This window comes from Eufriesea mexicana, unplaced genomic scaffold (genome assembly GCF_001483705.2).
Source record: "Eufriesea mexicana isolate 0111107269 unplaced genomic scaffold, ASM148370v2 scaffold92, whole genome shotgun sequence".
Classification (NCBI taxonomy): Eukaryota; Metazoa; Arthropoda; class Insecta; order Hymenoptera; family Apidae; genus Eufriesea; species Eufriesea mexicana.
The window spans coordinates 442,903-467,105 of record NW_016908266.1 but is presented as its reverse complement, the minus strand read 5'-3'; the positions used below and the strand labels follow the sequence as shown (position 1 = coordinate 467,105).

At 36.4% G+C, this 24,203-nt stretch overlaps 1 protein-coding gene across 4 annotated transcripts in view; it reads left to right on the top strand.

The window, feature by feature from the left end:
* Positions 1-24,203, top strand: part of Efa6 (Exchange factor for Arf 6) — a 104,823-nt gene that overhangs the window by 47,828 nt on the left and 32,792 nt on the right. Inside the window, exon 1 of one of the 4 annotated variants that reach the window (XM_017910297.1) lies at positions 13,129-13,304. The exons of the other annotated variants lie outside the window; for them this stretch is intronic. Coding sequence (XP_017765786.1) covers positions 13,194-13,304 — 111 coding nt within the window. The 5' untranslated portion in view covers positions 13,129-13,193. Of the gene's footprint in view, positions 1-13,128; positions 13,305-24,203 lie in introns of those variants that run through there. 4 annotated transcript variants of the gene reach the window in all.

Genomic DNA, 24,203 nt, shown 5'->3' with positions numbered 1-24,203 from the left:
TATTATATTAGAGTACATATTGGACAATATATTATAGTTATATATTATATATTAATCTATTTGTCAAATTAACAACTTATATATACTGTTCAATATACTATACATACTCCACACATAATATAAAATATTATATGCAATATACTCTGAAATAGTATATACTACATATATTATATGTATATACTATATTAGAGTATATATTGGACAGTGTATTAAAGTTATATATTATATATTAATTTGTTTGGCAAATTAACAACTTATATATACTGTTCAATATACTATGTATACACCACACATAATATAATATATTATATACGATGTACTCTAAAGTAGTATATACTACATATATTACATATATACTATATTGGAATATATATTGGACAGTATATTATAGTTTTATATTACATACTATATACGTGGTGATAAAAATGAAAATTTAAACGATATATTTAACATCAGATTTTGTTTCATGTGTACATTTTTGTACTGTCTTACTGTTTCATGCAGGAGTTTCGTAGGATCTTTCGTAACGGTAGTGCACGTGCGACGTGCCGGATACACGTTGCTGCAGCTTGCATACTCGATGTACAGAAACGGTAATGGGTATATCGTCTAGGCGTATCGTGGTATTTTCCAGTTCTTTCAGATGTACAGATCTTCTCTTCACGCCTGCGGCCTCGAGGCGCGGCTATCCAACCACTCGAGGAGTTACTATCGAGATAAATTTTTACGCGAACACTATTACACGATTTATCGCGAAGATTTGTTCAAACTGTAGTATATTTCCAGGTTGCGGAATAATCGCTCGCTTTTGGTACATCAGTATTTTCGCATTATTTTCGAATTAGAATAAAAATGTTACTTAAATTACAATCTTCAACCCGAATTTTAATCCGTATTATTCATTGGATAATTCTTGTAGAGTTTACTTTCTTAGATATAAATCCGTAATTTAAATTGTTCCATCACCCACAATTTTTGAACATTGAGGATTTTTCTAAAAACGCACGATTTTTGGTTAAAATGAAGTATTATGTAAAAAGTAAGAACGTTTGGAGGTTCATTTTTGTTTTAAACGTTGGGTTAAGGTGTTCCGAGCTTATTAGTGGTCATAATTATTTGTGTTTGTCTTCTCTAAAGAGACAGTGCCGTAATCAAGTGTAATCGAGCAGTGTACGAAAAAAGAGAAATATAATTTTGCTATAAAATTTCGGAAAATTGGCAAAGTTCAAAAGGAACAATATATAACAAATAACTTAAACTTAGTGCGTAGCTCTTAGCTTGGTATCGTTTCCCGAAAATTGGAAAATCGTTGGAAAACGATACCAATTACCAGGTCTCACCGCGTGGAGGTAGCTACGCATCGAGACCCAGACATGCGCCCTAGTGGCGCAACCTACTGGTGCTATCCGTGTCAAAGATACCCTAACCTAACTTGGAGCGAATTAAGTTAAAATGACTCTACCGACACTTTATTATATTTCGTGTCTTACAAAAGGGGTTTCGGTTCGGTATACTGAAACTCTACTGTCGCAACGCTAAGATATTTTCAAGTTCCCATAAAAATAGGGAATGAAATATCAAACACGCGAGAAAATAGAAAATCGCGACGCGCCCGAACGAGTTCGCGATTATTCGAAAGACCGACTAGCCTAGGCGATGTACTCCCGTGTACAGAGATAACTTCATACCTCGGCACCCTCCCGATCGGGCCTAGCTCAATTCCAGTCACTGTCGCACTCGCCAAGACTTACACGTGGACCAAGGTTAGTCCCTGAACCAATGAAACTTCTAGTGTCAACAAGAGGGCCCAGCTGGGCGGTTGCCGGCCAAGACAGACACTTCGCATCCCAGCCACACGGGGTAGAACTTAATCATCCCTGTGGTCTAACCGTAGATGGTACTAGTCCGTCAGCCAGCATGTGCCCGAGCCTAAGTCGCGTACGACTTAGGCAGCGGACCGCCCGGTCGAGGTCAGAAGACGCACTGATTCGAGGGGTTCACCCTGGAACCCGATGCATGACGAGATTGACAGTGACTGGAAATGAGTGTCGGAGACGAGTCGTGAGGATGACTTACGAAGCATGTACTTATCCAGTACACGAGAGCACGTCGCGTAGGCTAGTCGGTACTTACGAACGATCGCGATTATCGCGAGAACAATTATGTTCTATTTGCTAAACGAGGGAGATAAGAAAAGGATAGAAAATTTAAAAATTTCGCTCCAAGTTAGGTAGCTTACCTTTGTGCAGATAGCACGCACATGGAACTTAGTCTAGGCATCTATCTTATGATTACTTAGGTCTATTTAGGTCTAAACGCACGCATCCCGCGTCGTCCATTCATGTGTCCCAAATGAAATCTCGAAAAAACTTTAGAATCTTGAGAAACCTAAAAGCTAAAACAGAATATATTATTGTTAATATAAACCTGAAAGGAAACGGATTAATACCAGAAAAAAAAAGCGAACGAATAGAAACCATGAAGGTTAACCAAGTGGAAAGAGCAAACCACCGATGAGACAGAAACAAACCAACGACGAAACATTCGAATATTATACGAAATACTCGAAGTTACAAATGAATATAAATAGGAAGGAAAAAAATATCTGAAAAAAGAAAAATAATTAAATCCTGAAAAGAAAAATAATATTAAATCTGTAAACAGAAAAAATTAGATCTCAGAAAGAAAATTGTTAACAACCCAACGATGAGACATGAAGAACCCAACGATGAGAAATGAACAACCTAACGATAATACATTCAAATATTGTACGAAATATTTGAATTCTCAAATAGGAATAAATATAAACGAAAAAATGAAATCTGAAAAGTGAAAAAATAATTAAACTCTGAAAAAAGAAAAAATAATTAGTACCTGTAAATAAAAAAATTAATTCCTGCAAACAACAAAAAAATGATTAGTAAATTGTTTAATGGGGTGGGGTGAGGGTAGGGTGGCTAACCCCAACCTCACTTCGGACTCCCACCCCTCGCGGACACGAAAATTTAGATGTTACACTCGCGAAGTCGAACCGACAAATGAGTTACGTCGTGTCGCGTCGCCCTTTATATAGCCTCCGATCGGCCGAATCCCCCACCCCGATTGGAAATTTTCGAACTTGGCCGATTTTATTAATTGTTATTTTTCCGCTCTAATAGCCAATAATTAATAAATTTTTTCATCTTTATCATAAGTTTACATTGCGAACAATTTGTTATTAACAATATTAATTTGTTGTTAACAATCAGTGCAATAATTTATAAACTATTTGCAAGCTATAGGTACATTTTAACATAATTTCATTATAAGTTCAAGAAGTAACCAATAATTTAGTGATTTTTTTTTCACTTTTATTATAAATTTTCATCGTGAACAATTTTTTATTAACAATATTGATTTGTTACTAACGATAAATATTATATTTTATAAACATTATTTGTGCTTTTAGAGTATAAATTTCCGTGATGCATTTATATTAAATATTTTTACGCTTTAAGCAATCTGTTATTAGCTATTTCAATTTATTGTTAATGATAGATTTAATAATTTATACATTATTTTATGAACTTAAAAAAAGTCTCACCTTTAAACTCACCTTAAAAGTTAGGTTGAACCTTATTTCTTAACAACCTTATATTAAAAAGTCGCTCGTATTGATGTATGGAATAATGAAACTGTTTAAAATTACGAGTGATTTATAGAAATTTCTTATTATTTTGTGATTAGTTTAAAAGATTACATAAAAACATATGCATGTGGTACATATAAAAAAGCGAGATCTACTGGAAGAAGATTTTGGCACCGATTATGCGTTACTACGCCCCTGACGGAGCTAACTGTGCGAACAATGGCTGCGTGGCGGCAAAATTCCGCTTACGGCTTGGCGCTGTGTACTTTACCATCCTGTCAACATTGAACATCCTCCTAATATTGTTTCTGGATGGTTTCTTCTTAGGGAAAGCCTATAGAATACGCTACTGTGTAGCAAATTCGTGTCAGATAAAGAACTTCTTGTAAAAATGCAAGGATATGCGTAGAAAGTACGCTCGGAGGCTTAATTTTAAATTTTGATGACCAATTACAGTCACTCAGAAGCACGAATAATTATAATTACGAACATTCATGAACTCGGGATACTCTCACCTAACTTGTAAGATAGTAATAAACCTCCTACCGTTCTTACTTTTTACGTAATACTTCATTTTAGTAAAAAATCGTGGATTTTTTAGAAAACTCAAAATTTTCGGAAACCGAGGGTGATTGAGTAATTTCGATTACGAATTCGTGTTCAGGAAAATAAAATCTATAAGAATCTCCTAATAGATATTACAGATTAGAGAAAAAGTTAAAATTTCTTGGACAGTGTTGTTAAGGTAGATTTACAATGATGTTTTATCGTGTTTATTTACGTTATCATTTCATAATACATTTTTTAAATTTATAATGAAGCAGTGTAACTTAATTTACGTTTAAGATTTTTCTTTTATACGTGATTAGTAACTTCATGTTGGGGTGAAATTTATAAGCTGCGTTCATCAAGTACTTTTTACTCCCTTAGTGAGTGCCATAAGCCACTAAAGCTTTGAAACTCTCTTTTTTATCAGCCTGTAGACACATCCCTCATGAGATTAACCCCTTGGGTATATTTGACGAGTTAGTTTCATCATGAATACCAAGCGTCGAAGTACAAAATGGCGAACCAAACTCGACGATGAATTTAAAGCAGTATTTAGTACACCGATACCACTCTATGTATTGTATTTATTTTCTATAACATAAGAAGGCAAAACGACAATATAAAATACCAATGCTGTAATACATTACTGAGATTTTACAGAAGGAATGCAAAATAATTATGCAAATGATACTTCTTAAAATAGAACTATTAATAAAGTCCTTACCGATGCTCCTCGAATCTTAAATTCAATTAGTTTATGTATATAGCGTAATACGTGGTTCAATAAAAAATTAAAATGGATGCAAATAGAAAATTCCTTCAAATTAAATCAGCACTCATCGAGTCAAAGCCTCAACTCTTCAAAAGATCAAACAAATGCACGAGATCCCCGAAGGTTCCACAACAAAGGCAATGTATCCCCTCAAACTACGCTGAACCAATTGCCGTTGTCGCTTCGCAAAACTCTCAACCGGTTCGAAATCCAATTTGGGGACGGAAATGTGGGGTGGCGCCAAGCGGAAAGTAATGGAAACACGCGTTTCGGTTCGACGGCCGCACGATAATTGATACCGATTGCGGCCACGTGACGCGCTCGTTCCAGGGTTTGCCACGCGTGCGCATGTCTATATACCGATCGACGCATGATCCGTGATCGTACGCCACCGAATGCACCCTCGAACGCGTCGGCAACAGCGATCGTCACGCCACGTGATGCCACGTGGCTGGAAAATAATAGCTATTTATACGTCGCTGTTATCGGCCGGCGTGCTCTTCCGCTTGACGCCTGGCGCGTGTTAGTTCACGTTGATGACCGTTTGGGGCTCTTCCGCCACGAGTTTCGATGGTTTTCGATATCCCTGTTCGTCTGGTGTTGCTTCATTAGTACACATTTCTCTTCGTCTTTTATTATAAAACGCAGGTTTCGTGGCCGTATTCGACAATTTCAGGTTATGTCTGCGTTTGACGTTTTATTGAAGTGATAAATAGAACCCGATTGTGCTTCGCAGGATTACACAATAAACGAGATAATAAAGAATTACTAGGAATTTAAACCATGTTTAATTCGAAGCTGTGCGACGTTCTGTTATAGCCGCCATGTTGCGAAATGAGGTTAAACGAAATCTAACCATAACAATGGAACTATTATCAGGTTAATATTATCGTTCTGTTCATTTCTGTTTCTGCAGAAATAAAATTTCTAATATTTTTCAGATGCTCTTAGATTTGATCGAGCTTTTTATTAAAGATTATCGGATATCCTGGAAATCACAGAAGTAATAACAAAGTCGGATTTTCTTTTTTGAGGTTAGATCTTTTTTCCGGGGCAACAGATACATCTCGTGACGGTGACAAACGAAGGTTTGTCTTCACGGTAATGCAAGACGTTGCTTCATTTGTGGTTGCACTATTTGCATTTGCGGTTCGCCGGTCGAAACGGATAAGGCTACGTGTAATTGTCTCATTTGTGGTTGCAAGTCAAAGTAGAATTCTCCATCGCGAAGGCTTGTGTTTCCTACTTTTCTCGGATTTTGCATCCGGAGACACGCGTGTAATTTGAGAACGAATAAACAGCATTTTTCTTGGAAGAAAAATACTCGCATGCACGTATAATTGATACGGCAAACGTTCGCAGTAACGTTCGATGCGATGTTTCCTTAAGTTGGAACTAGGCGTCGATTTATCACCATATTTTCAAACGTTGTAATTACTTGCATGCACGTTTAGTGGAATATGTAATACTTTGCATTGGTGAAAATTTTGTTACGTAGACGTTTTGGTGTCAAAGAAATTTACAGAGTTCAAGGATTGGAATATTTTAATTATTCTTAACTCATCTAGTGTCTTCTTATTAAACATTCACAATTTTTAGTCGGTACTATTGCATCATTGCAGGTGAAATATAAACATAAAATTCTTTTATATATTTAACAAATTGATCTAATAATTTTGTTAATGAACAATTTCAGACCCGAACTTTTTATGAGGGGATCACAATTCATCAAGGTTCCTCAGTTAGATTTGAAAACTGTGAACTAATAATTCTTCCAAACATACTGTTTGGTGCCAATCCAACTATAATATATAAACAAATAAAATGAGTCTTGAGAGATACACATTTCCAGGTATGTAATTCTCAGTCACGTACACGATCAGCCTCCCTAAACCTACTCAAACTAAAAATGACGTTCCTTATTCCTTGCTATGTCCCTGTACAAAACCCTCCCCAGAAGAGGCCCACACTCCTTACACTTGCTTAGGGGGGAATCGTTATTCCCGTCACGGTAGTTGCGTGCAAGCAAATCGAATCACGAATTCCAGTCGTCATCCTGGCTGCTCCTTGTCGGCTGACAATGAGTCAGAACCACTTGGTTGATTCGTCATCGCGAAACGAAGCGGGCTTCTTCTTCAGGCCGGGGCGTATGCAGGCGAAATTAATTCCAACCAGGGCCTACGCTGTGCCTGGACGGCGTCGAATTTACATTTATTTCTTGCCCGTAGGTCTGGCCCGGGCCAAATTTCCATATTTCCAACCCGGCGTTCTCGATATCGATCCCAGGGCTACCGGTGAACCGTATCCGACGAAGCGAGCAAAGTGCTCGGCTAGACGGTGGAGGAGGACGCTTTGAGCGGCGAAACGACGAGCACAGGAAGCCCCTCTTGGCTTCGTAAAAATGGATCTCGCCGCGAATCGTAATAAGGGGGACGAGAGGCAAACACTCCGTTATTCTCGGCGCTATAGGCTTTCTTTCCTTTTCTTCCAAGCGTCCTTTCTTCTTCTTATTCTTCGCCGCTTTACCCGTCTATTTCTTCGTCGTTTTCTTCGTCTTTGAGCCAAGAATCGGAGGAAGATCGCCCGCGATGGTAAAGATGGATATTAAGTGGAGCTTTGAAGGCGTTCCGACTGTTTTCTCGTTATCAGTCGAGATTCTAAATGTTTGGCTTTCCCTTTGAAGTTGATCTTACGATTGTTTTTAGCGTGTTTGCGAGATGGCGCTGCGATCGCCGGGGTTGGGTGCCTCGTTGGAATTATGGGACGTTTATTGCTTCGGTTTTGTTTCGTTTGGCATCTAGGGGGCGCTTTTGTCGGACTCTGAAGTGAGTTGTAGACTAGACAACTATTTTCTTATTTAAATTTCTGCTCGTAGCTTTCTGAATTAGTATTAGCATATTTCCGTCATATACCTGCGAATTTAACCTAACCTAAAGTAAATAGCAGTTTGCATGAATTATAAAGTGAGGAAATAATTATTCAACTCGACAGGGATATATCGATAAACAAGAATATAAGTTAGGGGTCTGCATATAAACCTTCATAATGTATCTTATCAGAAAAATAAGACGAGAACATTGTATAAACATAGTCCTATAAATTAAATTATTAAATTTATAATTTTATTATAAATGTGACTATAAAGATGTATACCTCGTAGAAAAATTGTTTCAAGTAAGATTCAAAGTATACCGACAAAATTTCTCCATTAATTCAGTATATACCATTGATATCTCGAGGAAAATTGATTTTCAAACGGTATTTTATTGTACGATTCGGTTTGCTTTTTTCAAAGAATCGCTTTCCGATTCTTCACGGAGATCAAAAGATCAAGTCGACTGTCGCGAGGATTGAAACGCACCGGGTGACCCATTTCGAGCTATAAATGGATTTTACGATCGGAAACTGCGTTGAATCGCGAAAATCGAACGTGCGAAGGCTGGTGTAAAGTGGTTCGAGGGACTCGTTAGAATTTCGCGGAAAAAGATCGGTAGTCAGGGTTGCCGATAACTTTTCGAGGTCGCCTCACATTCTTTGATCGATCCTGGTATTTTAACCTGTCCACTGGAAGGAACGAGAACAATTTTTAGAGAAGAAAGTCACAACGTATGGTGAAATATTTAGTTGTAGAAAAATTTCAGTGGACCTACATTCTTTATACCTTGGTTTTAAGTTCTCGTACCTTGTTGAAAAGTCGAAATGAAAGAATACTATGCTTTGCACTGTGAAGCTTTTGCCTTTGACTCTTCTGATTCCTTTGGTGCTTGTCACTCAGATTGCCATCACGTTCAAATTAAAAATTTATTTATCCAGAGACATATGAATTTTTTATTTTAATTTTATGGATAGTAACAACGTTTCATTTCTATTGTAAATGAATTATTTGTCGATTAGTCTTTTATTCGACCTATTTATACTTGTCTTTTTTATTAATAAAATTCTTGGGGTAAATTTATTTTTAAATTGGAATGGGTCGCCTTGTGTGTCATTGAGCTTGGGACAAGATTCAAGTCGTGCCACTTCGATTTAAATTTCAGGGTCTTCAGCGAAAATGAAAGTGAATATCTGTTTGAAGCCTTGAGAGCAGCGCACCCGCAACGTTTCATTGCATCACGTTTTATTTCGGTTCCGATCGTTCGTTGTGCGATCATCAAAACGTGTGTCAAAGAAGTGTCAAAGCTTACGTTTATTCTTAGATTTTTCCAATTCTTACAATTAATGCGTATCTGGCATTTTAGACGAGATACGTATAATTTTAGAACATGTTTCTCATCGCTATCTTCGTACAATCTTTTGGCAAAATTTTGCACGTCTATTGTTATACGTAGTATATTTTCCCATTATGTATAAAATTAGGACAAGTTGATGACTTTAAATAAGCATACTATAATTCTTCCAATTTCTTGAAATGATGTTGCTGTATAATTTTTCACGTTTTACTCTGGTAGACACAATTTTTTACCTAAGTTCACGCTTCTAGACATTGCTCAGTTCATTTACAATTTTTTCCTCAGTATTTCTTATTTTCTTCAAGGTTATGTTACTGCAAATAAAAAAGTTTTAATTAACATTAATTAGAATGAGGTTAGGTATAACACGTGTTCAGTATATATAGTACAGCTAATGTGTAATAACGTTACTTTAAGACGATGTAAAACCAAGTGTGAAATTTATGGAATTTCCGTTGCCACAGTTGCTTTGATTAACATAAAAGAAATCTGAAACAGATTTATTCACTAGGACGACGCAGAGTATGCAAAGTGGCGCAACGTTACCATTCCATTCGATCCTCCGGGTCATAATCAAGATCGTCATTTAAATTCAGTGCGTCGAGACTAAAATGCACGAGGGGCCCTCTCTCGGGAGAGGATGATGGACGACCTTGAACAGCCAGCGGGAGATGGCACGGTTATTCAATGGTCGGAAATGGTTCGTCAATGGCGGTTAACCTAACGGCTCTTATTACGCAAAACAGTCGACGTTTACGGTTGCTGTGTTACGCACGAAAATGTGTTGCTCCTTTCTTGTAACTATTTATAAACTGGCGGCCCACTGTCGCGAACAGCGTTACGACAGTCAATTACGTTTCGTTGTAACGATATTATAGATGCACTTGCGCGCCTAATGAAATTTCAACGGGTCCATTGTTTCCCCGATGTCGGCGCCCCCTTCGACTGATTCGTTTTTGTGCGGCACATGCGACTTGGAACTCGCGTATACCGATGCGTCTACATTATCGATCATAGGTATTGGAACGCTTAGATCGATTTATCAACGATACACGAATATTACCAACGCCTGTAAATTAGTGGCAAAAATTAGAAACAGTGCTTCTTACCTTACCGAATAAATAGATTAAATATTTCTATTGCTTATTACTCACAACTTTATATTCTAAATCTATTTGAAATGCTCTAAAAGATAAAGATTAAAATTAATCGAAACATAACCTACTTTTATTATATTTCATATTTTATTTTACTTTGAACAATTGCATTTAAACGCGGATAAATATTCTAGTTTTCTATAAGGGTGTTCCACACTGTCTCAAATTATTAAATTGAACTTTGATAATAGAGGAAATTCAATGTTTCGAAAAACATATTATCGAGAATATGAAATACGTCATGTAGAATCCAAGCCGATTGTTAATACGTTTTCTTCCCTGGAAAATAATATGAGTTGTAATTTAAGATGCGTAGAATTTCCAATGTTCGTATTAAACATTTATTATTAAACCGTAGGAGTTGTTAATCCATGCTCTCATTCGACGCGGAATATTTTGCCATGGTGCCGAACCTTTCAATAACGAGCGCAACAGCGCACGGGCCTCGGTGTCGTTTTTGCTCGGTGACGATGGCAAAAAGCGATTTTAATTAAAGCTGATTGCCAGGCACCAATTAACGCTACTATTGCGCCAGCCGCTCGAAGACACTAATGTCCTGGACATATCACATTTCCATGTGGTCGCTGGTAAATCCGGTTTTCATCGAACGATTGGATACTGATATGCTGCGCCAAATTTCTGCGGCATTTTATTGGACGAGACGGGGAACGGGTGAAAAGGACAGAGGGCGACACAGTCCAAAAAATTTCGATATACCGTGGCCAGCCATAGGTGCTGGCCCCATTGACTGTGTGAAAGCTTCTCGTTACCGGAAGCAGCTGATTTGCGGCCGCCATTGGCGATAACTTGGCGGGAGTTACGTATATTCGAAATATGGAAATCGATGGCAAGGCGTTGGAGAATATAAGATTGTGGTAGAATATTAATCTTACAATAAAAATTTTCAGTATTAATAGACATTAATACCATTAATTGTGATTACGTAAGTTAGGTTGTTAGTCTTAATGATTGTAGTTAATTTTAGCGAGGTTAGAAAGAATAATGTAATAATGTAAATTCGTGTTATATAATTACACGAATCGTGGTGAAATATAAATTTATAACGTAAATGGGGAATATAGTGAAATCTTGGTTAAATTTAATTTGCAATTGTAATTGATATTAGGTTACATTGCAAATATATTGAAAATCCAGCATTAATAGGAAATGAATTACAGTAATTTGAAATTTTAATTATGTGAATTATTTGAAACTTTTAATTATTCACAGTGCCTTTCATGTCAGGTCCTCGGTTTCTTCAATATCATGGTTGCGTGTTTCAGAAGCGTAACGTAGATTCTTAATGATGATTTGTAATCCCATTGTCTCGTTTCATTAACCTTCGAACAGCAGTACAATACGTGTTACGTATTATAAGAGTGAAAAGAACACATTGTTCGAGCGGATATATATGTCTGGGTCATTGATTAATTACAAAATGATTGCAACGTGAAACCATTGTGAACAAATTTTGTACTATGTACGTACATGTTAAACGTGCCAAGTAAGCAAACTGAACATATTTCATAATATATCACACATTATATCCAATATATTTACAATTAATATAATGAAAATGGACGTCATTTATTTACAATCAGAAAATTTAAAAATCCACCGTGATCACATATTAAAATTAAAATATTTTTCTAAAATGAAAACAGATAGTTAAACATCTTGGGGTCAACTGCCATACCTGGCACGCCATTCTACACTTTGGCACAGAAAGAAATGCATGACGTGCCAGGAACGTCATTTGGCGCCAAAGGGTTAACCTATCCCGCACACACATACATCACGACCCTTTGTACTCTCAAAACAAATTGCTCGAACACTAGAATTACTCACCTATAATAAAGTAGCTAAATACATTATACACGAATGATAATTACTAGGGGTTATGGCGAAGATAAATAGCTACGTATAATCACATTTTTATCTCAATTACTGGCACTACACTGGCGCCACTACGGCGACATTATGAACTTGCAATTTGTTATTTGATTTTCTTTTCACCAACATAACAAAAGCAAGACTACTTTATAAAGAATCTCACAGATGTTTTTACCCTTTTCCTTCTAAATAACCAAATTTTTAATTTCAGAATATTTTCCACTGCAGAAGCAGGAATTATTATAAAGTCTGAGTAACAACAAATCACAAGACATCTATAGTAGACCCCTAATAAACCTTAATTCCTCAAATTCCTCAGACCCAAAAGATTCCAAAATCCAACTACAAATAACTCTAATACTTTTCACAAAAATAATAGTACAAACTATTAAATTGCAAAATGCATGAATTATTATAAAATCTACAAATACCCTACCAACAAAAACTCTCAAGGTACCTACAGTTATACCCCAGTAAAACCCAATTCCTGAAACTCCTCACACCCCAAGACCCAAAGCAACCCAACCTTTCCATACAATCCAATCCTAGTGTTCCCCACAAAGACATCTCTCGGCGATCACAATTCCAGCCCACTTGGCCCCACCCATTCTAACCCCAATATCGCGTCTGAAAACGGTCCAACGTTCCTGGGAGTCCCGTTTCACCCAAGTGTTGCAAGAACCCTCGGGTCGGGCATCGACGACCGTCGGTTCACGTTAGTCGTTCATCATCGTTGTACGCAGTTCCTTGGCCGCGTGGCGCGTATACCACGGCTAAGTTGGACGCTGGCCCGAGCGAAAGTCAATGTCACGGTAGACAAAAATACGTTCGGCTGGCATCGGGATGCCGTCTGAATTCTGATCCGTGACCGAGATTCTCGATCAGTCGGCGTTTCGCGGGCCACGTAGTTCTGTTGTTGTTCCTGCTCGGCTGCGTCGCATAGCGAGGGACGTGCCTTCCGCCAAATGCCCAATTTCGACTGCTGCCTGTGGTGCTGCTGCTGCCGGCCCCTAGATCGATACTTGTCGAGGCGCGGGGACAGGTTCGATTACGTCGAGTATATACCTCTGTATCAGGTGAACACGCTTTGTCGAGTGGCCTCTGCCGTCTGACGGACGTGGGTGATTAGTCACTCGGGACCATTGGGACCATTCCTTTTTCCAGTGTCCCCATTCCTTCGACCCTTGACCGCTGCGGTGTAAACGCGGATATATCCACTCGCTGGTGGGGGTTTCAGGTACCTTGGTAGGAACGTGAATTTCGCGCGTGGACGTATGGTCTTATGGACATTGGCGTGCAGTTTGACAAAGTTCATATTTAATTTTTTGAATTATGAAACGACGAGTATCTTGAAGTTGAGACTTGCAGGTGGAACGATGATAGTACTCGTTTCATGAGTTATTTTTATTTGATTGTAAGCTGGAGATGGTACGAAATTTTATGTTTGAGGGGTGGTTTGGGTGCTCAAGGCTTTATTGTTAATTATTTGACTGAGTATATTGACAGCTTTGATATAATTGAAACTGGAATTGTAATATAAATTGGGAATTATAATATACATATTGTTGAATAAATATTTTAGGAATGTAAATTGAAGAATATAATTATTCAAATATTTATTATAAATTAATGACTTTGGGGGTGTAATGTTTCCAATATGAATTGTGAGTAATAAAATTACAAAGAATTATTTTTAACCTATCTATCAGTGACTTTGATGACACCACCTTAAAAGCTTGCATCCAGTTTCAATCTTATAAAGTAGCTATTATTATTTAAAATTCTCTGTTACTGTTAATTTAAAAATATTATTTAATATATCTTTAAGTAATTGGTATCATAATTTCCTATCTATAATTATTAAAAAATAGACTGACAACTCAAAGACTTAAAAAATTTTTTAAAAAATCATTCTGATCATCAAATGAGTATCATCAACGCGAATAATCTATAAATCATAAGACTCAACTTAATTGTAAATTACCGAGACACTTAGCATCAGATGTTGCATAAGGGTGAAATTATGACACCATTTATACCATCTGGGGTGTTCCAATACCTCACCGCAGCAGTTAAGGGTTAATTCTGTCCCATGCTACGTTTTTCGAGAAAATCAGGACGTTTGTACCACGAAGTCGATACGGGGATACGTTATTAAACAGTTTTGTTCCTCTTTGTACTCGTCAGTGTGATTTTTCTTGTTTTCCTGTATCGTCCCATTTTGGTTTTGAAGAGGTTTGACGTGGTTGAGTTTGAGAATGTTTGACGTGGTTGAGTTTGAGAATGTTTGATCGGTGTTCTTCCATGGAAACGTGCACGTTCACGAGCAGATCCTGGTGGAATGGAAATATTTGTTACAACGAATGAACTTTTTAGGGGTAAAAGCTGGAACATTGCGAGTGTCTGACTTTCCTCTGGCCGATGTCCAATTAGTTCAACGCGTGTAAGAATATTCGTTTAATGGACTTCAATGTACTTACCAATTGACTTCACGTTTGTATAACGTGTAGAAGCGAATCTGTGACTAGATCGTGCGATGAAAGTAGCAATGTATTAATTATTAAGAGCGTTGTGCGGCTGCTGCAGGCAGTAACACGTGTGATTCTCGATGTCAGCTGTTATGAAAATAAAATATGATCAAGTGAGTTTGCTTTATCTACTAAATTAGAGAACTAAGTAAAGGTCAATTGTGTACCCTAACGAATTTGTAATTCAATTTCGACTTAATTTTTGTCATCGTAGTTCCTTAGGCCAAGTTTGAATGGGAAATGATTATTTCTGAATTGTATTATTATTTGTCCCATACTATGATTGTTATTACGTGTCCATGCATAGTGAATCATCTATAAAAAATTAACAATTAGGTAAAAGTAAAAATGAAGTTATTTTAATTTGGAATTTTCGTATCTTTAACCAATATTATTTTTTCTATGTATTTTAATTTGCATGTATATTAAATTACTTACAATCACTATATTAATCACTAAATGGAAATTAAATGAAGAGTATTTATTTTGCAGTTTTACATTTACTTATTATTGTTTTTCAATAATTATTCTGCAGTTTTTTTATAATCTATGGATTAGGTTTGGATTGCATTACTTAATTTTGTTTTACATTCTATATTTTACTCGAACTACGAGGGTTGCCAACATAACCTAAACCTAGTCCCCACAGTATTGTGATCACTGTGAGGATTGTCTGACCTATGATTCGAACATACTACTTCCAGACTAAATCAACTAATTTTTTTGTCAAATATGCTAAAAATTAGGAATAAATTTTTTGCAAAAACCTCAAAAGTCCTGGAAACCAAAGAAATTTTCAAATTTTGAAAATTCGAAATTCTTGAAAGTCAATAAAAATAGTAAACAAAAATATAAAATATAAAATGAATACGGGAAAAATATCGCATGCTATATATCTATTTTTGATAGTTTCAAAAATTTCGGATTCGAATTTCAAGAATTAAAAAATTATATTCCAACCTACCATTGAAAACCCGTCTTATAAACCATACACGACCACTTAAGTACCATTCATCCTCATCCTCAACGGCCACATTCACCAGTCTTCCCCACCCAAATTAATTCCAAAAAATGAATACGAGCCCCACGTGAGAATCCGTTACGGGGCCTGCCCATTGCAAGTTTCTCGAGGAACGAGTTCCGTGCGAACCCGTAAATTCGGCGAGAACCTGAATTACAGGGAGCCTGCATGCTCTCGCGCAGCTGCCTACGCGCAGCGATCGGCGCGCAGCGATCGACGCGCATCAAACTAAGGGATCGGTTAGGGTCGCGGCGCAGGCGCCGAGCTTCTCCCACGAAATCGTTTCGCAACGCCGCGCCGAGCTTCAGACTTTCACGTGGGTGAACTTTCTATGCCTTCTGCCGATGATATTATCGGCCAGAGATTTATCAGAACGAACGACCGTTCGAGCATCACTTAATGAGGTCGAGATGAATTAAGCTGATGATGCGAGCTTTTCCGAAACAATGGGGCGGTAACGCGAGTGCTTTAGGTAATAAGCCTTTCTCATTGGGTGGAGAACGTCTGAAGATGCCAAGTTCCTTCCAAATTGCATTGGCAAAGAAACGTGTTTAATTTTTTTCTTTTTCTTTTCTGGTTGGTTCTTCGTTCAGTGAAGGTCTTGGTGAATATAGCTTGTACAAAGGGGAAGGTCGTAGGGGTTCATGGGAATTAGGGGAGCACGAAGGGTCTGTTGAAGGGTAGGGGTATTAGGTAATTTGGATGTTTGGTTTGAAAATTGATGGTTCCCTTCTTTGGAATTTATTTAGGAACTTTGAGTTATTACTTCGGAGAAGTAAACGATTGTAGATTTTAAATTCAGATAGTTAATAAAGATTATATTAGAACTTTTAATATATTCATATTTTTGAGAAAAGTTTAGCTAACATTAATAGCAATCTTGAATTATTAATTTTGTAGTGTTGATTATTTCTTATAGAATTTGGTAGTTGAAAAAATTCCAAATTGAAAAAGAGAAGATTAAATAAATAATATTTATTGTATAGTTCATACATAAAACTGACTTTGGATACAATACCATTAATTACAAGCTTATCCTCTGCATATCTGGTTAGCTGTCTTGTTGCAGTTGACCTAACCTGTATTTCAAATAATCTAAAATATATTCTTATTACCTTCACTCCTATATTTAAGGGTTTGAACCACCAACAAAAGTAGGGATTAAAAAAGTCTTTGTACATGCATTAATTATAATAATTTGTAATTACACATTTAAACAGAAAAATTGCAGAAAAGTTGAACTGCAATTAACGAACAATACGAACAATCGACTGAAGATGCCAGGAGACTATATACATATATGTATGCTTCGGCTATTGTCGGCTATTGTCGACTACTTTCGTCGCACATTCGTAAAGTTGCATTCGGGAATAGTCGGCTATATTCGGCAGTCCTACCGAAGTAGTCAATTCCATGTTTAAAGATTTAATTTTCTAATGAAAACATGGGTTAAAAAGACAAAGATTTATACATATATCGGTATTCTTCTTATCTCTGCGCCTAATAATATTTAAACATTTTAGTTTTTATCAAAAATAGGGCTTAAAAACAAAAATCTCTATATGTAAACACAACACTCGAAGTCGATAGGAAGAATTCCACGCAGTGATATACGACGTAGTTACGAAGTCACTCGCGTCACGGAGGGTAAAACTACACGTGGCGGAAGACGCGCGTGTATATATACTCTGACGCTGTTACAACGCGATTTCGCACATCGATCAGCAGCGTCAGGACACGAAGGTCGAGCCGACCGACAAGCCTTCGCTCGTAAATCAATTTCGAGGGCGCACTCGTGTGCGCGTCGATGCATTCCGTAATAGATTTCGACTAAACAGGTCAGAGAGATCCGGCGGGCCTGAAATTCGGTATAAACATGCCAGTCCCTCTAACGGTACAAAGCAACGCCGGCGAGATGTAACATCCATTTATGAATACGGACCCGATAATTGGAAGATGCTCCTCCAGGAAGAGAATACCCTTTCGACGCCCGTCGATTTTCGCGTTGAAAACGGCTGCCATGTTTGAGACGTGGGTCACACCATACTGGAACCTCTTGTGTATACAGGATGCATAATCGTTATTTCTTCTGGAATAATATTATTCAATTTGTGGTTAGTATATTTTAATATTCGTGGACATTAACTGCACAAATTTTGAAAGGACCTTTTTATTATATAATGTATGCTTCTTTTTTATGGTTTGTTTGACAGGTTCGGAATTTCGTTGCTTCCTGCGGTATATTACGCATTTTGAGGTTAGCTTGATGGTTTAGGATTTTATAATTTCTTCTTAAATAATATGCTGTATACGATTACTCGTGGAGTTTTATTGCAAATAGAGGTATTTTACTGTTCTTCGTTATTGATATGATAATTTCAGAATTATTGTTTAAAGATACAAAATATATTTATAGTCAGATATGCCGGACAGAGCGCTGTGTAATTAATGATGCAATTAAAAAAATATCTGTAGATCTAGGAATGATTGAAAAACATAAAACAAAATTTGTTATATGTGCTTCAGTCTGTAATATATTTATGTAATAATATTAAATTAAAGTTTCTTTTATATTTTCATTTGTTGGCATATAACACTTATTTTAATATACAATTATTAATCATTTTTACTCGCAATTAATATTGTTAGTAATACTAATTCATAAGATCAATAATTATAAATTATTGTAACTACTAAGATTAATTATAATAGATCTAAGAATTACAAATAATTCTTCTCTATACATTGTATTGAAGCTGTTTTCTTCTCAGTTGTATCATTCGCTATGGAACACCCTGTATAACACGTATGGAAAAGATTCAAGTGAAACTTCTGGCGCTCATCGAAAATGGAGAAGGCATCGTTCCAGCCAGGACTTTTCTCATTACGGATGTTGAATATATAATCTTCTACCCTATAGTTCATCCCTAGCTATTATTCAGACGGCTTAGCTTGCTTTTTCTTATTCTTCCCTCGCTTGTTATTCATTGCCGGCTGTATATAATCTAGTCTTACATTTATTATGACAAATAAATTAGCAACATTTAACCCTCTCATCCATCTACTTAAAAATTTACGCTAATCATATAACAAGTTATGAACCTGCACGTTTTTAACATACCTATTAAACAATTTATTCATGTACCGTAAAGTTACCAACCTAGAACCTTCATTAATCTAAAAACAAGCTTGGGTAGTGTGCACATAAAAAGTTTGAAAATATCCATTGTTTTTAATGGAAGTACCCGCTCTTATTTTTCAGTAGAATTATCAATGTATCGTCATCCTGTGCTTTTTTTATCGCAGTAAAGTACAAAAATAAAATAATATTTTTCACATCTTTTAAAGATCGCCTAATTTTATTCTTAATTTTAATTTAATTTGAATTTGCAATATCGAATAATAATCTTTTTAAAGACTTTAAAACAAGAGCAGATATAAAAGTAAATTAGAAATAGTGATTAACTGTAACTCATATTTAAAAAATATTTTTGAAACTATTTGTCATTTCATATTTATTTATTATAAATATTTCAAAAATATTAATTTTTGTTAAGCTTCATCAAATTGTTAAAAATCGTTGGATTTGTTAATCAAATTTATTTATCGAATTATACTTGATACGACATGTTGATAATCACTACCGATGGTTATGACACCTCTGAAATAGTAATACCAATGTCCATACGCATGATAATCCAAGCTTAGAAACACACGTAACGTGTCCATTCGTTCTAAGCGGTAAATATACTGTGAACGTTGAAATACGGCGAACGTCACTGGGCAATTGCAATTAAATTACCAAGGAAATTAGCCTGCGCTGTGGATAATGCTCTCGTGAACACGATGCGTTGCGTTGCGCCGACAAACTGACCCAGTCTTCACCTATATAGGGTGTTGCTGTATTTTTCACCGGGTGTTAACTGTCGTTCGTAAATCGTAAAACCCACACACATCATATAATTCATTGGCAGGTCTTAACTAACTTATCGCTAAATTTATAACCAACTTAACCTATCTTAATTTATACATATCTCGTTATAATAGTTGTCTGTCGGACATTTTCGAGGTTTACGAAGAACTTCAAAATATTTTTCGATGATGCAATAAACTTGATGAATAGTTTTAAAAAATTGTTAAATTATGTGGGGTAATGGAGTGGGTAAATTGGCAATGATATTAACTTAATAGCTGTCACAATTACACTACCAATCCACTTTAGTTAAAGTTTCGTTTTATCTCATTCGAAGACAAGTTGACAAATGAGCTGGTGACGCCATGTTGCAGCCTTTATATAGATAATGTCGGCTGCCGAACGAGAGCCGAAAACTCCCGATCATTACCGATTCTAGTAACACGTTCCTACAAAGTTTTACTAATTTATTCGCTTTTATTATACATTCACGTTTTGAACAATTCGTTATTAATGATAAATTTAGTAATTTATACGATTCTGTGTTAATTGATATGTTAAGTTATGACATCTACGTTAAAATATTCTTATTACAGATTAAAGGTGAGAGTATGGGTGTAAATAGTTTTATTATTTTTGAACATTAATTAAACAATAATTAGTGCAATAATTAGTTAATTATTAAGTTGATTAACAAATAGTATATTTGTAGCATCTGGTATTGTTCCTAACCTGGAATATTCGTAATTGGAATTATTTATTACACATCAAAATGGCGGCCATATCATTCAAAAATAATCGTTAAACAGTAGTAATATTAACCAAAATTCAAAACAAATACGTTGTTAACCAAAATTCTTTTTTTTTAAATATATTCAAACTAACCTTATTTAAGATTCGAAACTCAAGAACTATCATTTTATTCAAGAAATCACTCAAAAGACAAGATAATCTCCATCATATTAAACACAATTGAAACGTATTTTACATTTCTCAAAATAGTCTCCTTTTTTAAAAATTAAAGCTCAAAAGCTCATTCCATTCAAAGATCTCGTGCAGTACCCCTCAATACCGTTAGAAAACAAAGAGCCAAAAAGAAAGAAAGGGAAAAAATTTCACGTTGAAATTCAAATTACAGCTTCTCCCACTTTCGGAAAAATAATGACCGCGCGAGGAAGAAATATTCCCCGGCTTCCTGGCTCCGCGAAATTTTTCACCCGGCCGAACAGCAATAAAGCACACAGACGCGGTCCGCGCGGGACACACGGTATATACCGAAAGATTTACATTTTCCGTCCAGCGGAGGACAATGTTTTACGGGGAGGTATGACGGGGCTAAGCGGCCGTGCATCGAAACAATAGCGCGAGACGGTCGCATTTGCGCGGGATGCACACATATCGCTGCTGCAGTTTCGCGTTATTGTTAGCGCAAGGCACGGTGCATAAGTGCATGCGACGTTCAAGTTACGTGCAAGCGCCCTGTCTGGCCTCGTGTTCCCAGTCAGACGATGCACCTTCCGCGATAAAGCCGCGAGATTGCATGTTTCGTTGTCTTTCTTGCCCGTGATTGACGTTGGCTAGGTTGTTAAACGCGAACGATTTGCCTCTACACCTCGCGGTAATTTCTTCTTTAGAGGAGACTCCTGAGCTGCGGTGAGTCGTTGCTGGAGTGTGGGTCTTCGACTTCTTCAACAACTGCAATTACGATTAAAGTAGTAATTTCTTGCTGGGTCAAAAGTTTGTTGTAATTAGGTACACACGTAGTTACTTTTGGTTTGAATAGTTCCTTGGACTGTCGACAGCGGGTGAATAATTAGAGGTCTGATTTGTGGTATATACACCATGTGTGTACTTATGTACATGATGTAAATTTGAGTTCTTTTCTGTGGTGTTTCTGTATAGAATTTAAGGTTAGGTGATCTTCTTTTTAGTCATACCTCTTGATTTGTCTACTTTTATGCCTTTTGATAGGTTTTGCCAATTGAAGTCTAGGGTTAAAGCAAGTTCCTACGTTTTCTTTTATTGAGTTGATCAACTTGGAGAAGAATAAAATAGAAAGATTGTCATCACGAGTATAAAGTAGTATCTCTTGGTTTTGTCGAGTTTGTAAGTTGAAATAATCTTTGGTAATATTGGAAACTCGTAAAATTTATTCCCAATGGTCTACGATGCTACAGCCTGGAACTAAAGTCAGAGTTAAAATGAAATTATAATACCGGTAGAGCTTGTAGCCTGTTATAAGATAGAGGGAACTATACCCAGCGACTTCGATCTTCTTGCACGCGTCAGCTGCTCCTTTATTTGTCCAGGCAGAAAGAAGGATTTGCCCGTGCCGACAATGCTGCCACCTGGTGGCGTCTTATCAGCCTTTCCGCTTATGACGGATAGCTTTTTCTAAACAATTTCGTTTTCTTTTTCTCCTGATGGGGGAACTATTTCCCATGAGGCAGGCCATAGGGAATAGGAGGCGACGGCAGCGGAAGAAATAGGGGAATAATTTTTCAGGGAAGTTCGAACTCGCGAAGTAATGGCGCAAAACATGGGGAGCCGTATTTTCAGATATTCAATCGTTGAAATACGTTTCTGGTTTTCCCCTCGAACTTCGTATTTCCTTTTTCCACCGAGTGATTTTCACAATAACATTTTAGAATTTCTTTTCCGAGGTTAAGTTTGATCTTGTCCCTAGAAAGATCCCTAGAAAATATTTGTTGATATAATTATGGTAATAATTGTAATAATGGCAATAACAATGATGTAATAATGGTAAAGTAACAATGATAATGTAGTAATAATGATAATATTATAAATTAGCAAAGTTAAATTCTTACTGATCAATACTTTCATGTGCCTTCTAAATTATTTATGGGAACTTGAATGTCTAGTGTCTTTTACATAGTTCTTATTACAGGCATTTTACTATACATGCTTAATCTTCTGTAATCCTTGAAAGTTTGAAAGCTTAGAACTTGACGAGAAATCAATTTACCTGAATCGAAGAGGCACTTTTTAATAAATCTTACTTGCATTGGAAATTCGTTAAATGCGCCATTTTGTCGACTGAACAGTTATAGTACTACGCACACCGCCATTATTACTCATTGGAACAATACAGCCACGATAATATACAGTTGGATCATGCAAGTGGAACAAGTCGTACCTCTTTTCCGATTGCAATTAGAAAGAAACGTTAGAAAAGAGGGGACTGGTTCAAAGGGAACCACGTTTCCAGGACCGTATTTTCTTCGGGTGTGCAACGGTGCATGTGTGTTCTGCGGTTGCACTATTCTTTCAAATGGAAGCCTATGTTTTTCCTTCCGATACGTCAGATTCTCTGGTTATTTTATGAAGAAACGATATCGTTCTCGATACGAGCCATTTTATTTTTCCGTATTGCTGTTTAAGTATCGTCCATGTTAATATTTCGGTGAAGTTTAGGAGTGACGTTTGTTGGATTCGTGAGTACAATTTTCGATCAGATATTGCGAGTTACGAGCGTAAGTTATGTAAAGTACATTCGTTTCCTCGGTCGTTCCATTCAGTCGATGATGTGAAGATTACGTAGCCGTTACGTAAGCATGGGAATAGTACAGCGAGTGGATTTTAGCAACGATGGGAATACTACGCTCGTTTGATTTACTTGTTCCGCTGAATAGCTGGTATTGTTGAATAACTCGCGAAATTTGTTGGAAACTCAGTCTAATTGCCAAGTTAATCGCATTGACCCTCATTCTTGCGCTTTCTCGACGAGTGGGATATTATGAATTTTAATATAGGAAGAGCAGACGATGGAATTTATTATACTCGTCATAAATATACCCGAACTTCTCTCTTCTCGCAATATCGAATGCAGGAAAAAAGTGTAAAAATTGATTTACAACGAATCGCACGAATTTCGTCGAAGTGACGCAAAATGGTACAAAAAGCAATTCAGAATGCAGGAGTATATTCGCGGAAGATATTTTATTTAGGAAGCACATCGAAAAGAGGTCAGTGTGTTGAGAAAAATGGAAAGAAACGAATTAAAAAATGAACACAGTTTCACTGTGTAGCATACTATCTCAGAGAGGAAGTAAAGAAAAAGATATACGTGGAAAAAGATACTTGAAATATTCATACAGGACATTTGAATATCATGATATTTTCTGTGAACCGTGTAAAAGGAAGTAAAATCTAGAAAAACCGTATAAATGTTAGTTAAACGAGTGCTTAAAAAATAAAATAAAAAACAAAGAAAAGAACGTGTAAATATATATAAAGTTCGTTAAAAAATATTCTAAAGGTCGTCTAACGAGAGTAGCAGGTTCACGAGTTTTGTTGTAAATAATACAGAAGATACCTTAGAAATTAATTTCCTTTTAAGATACTATAGTCATTCATACATCAACTATTGTTGATTAATCAACTAAAATTACTGAACTTAAAAGGAATAGTCAATTCATGCTATTTTGAGAAGATAGTATAGTGAAGTATAATATCTACAAAAAGGGAATGTATCTGAAGAGTTGAATAAACA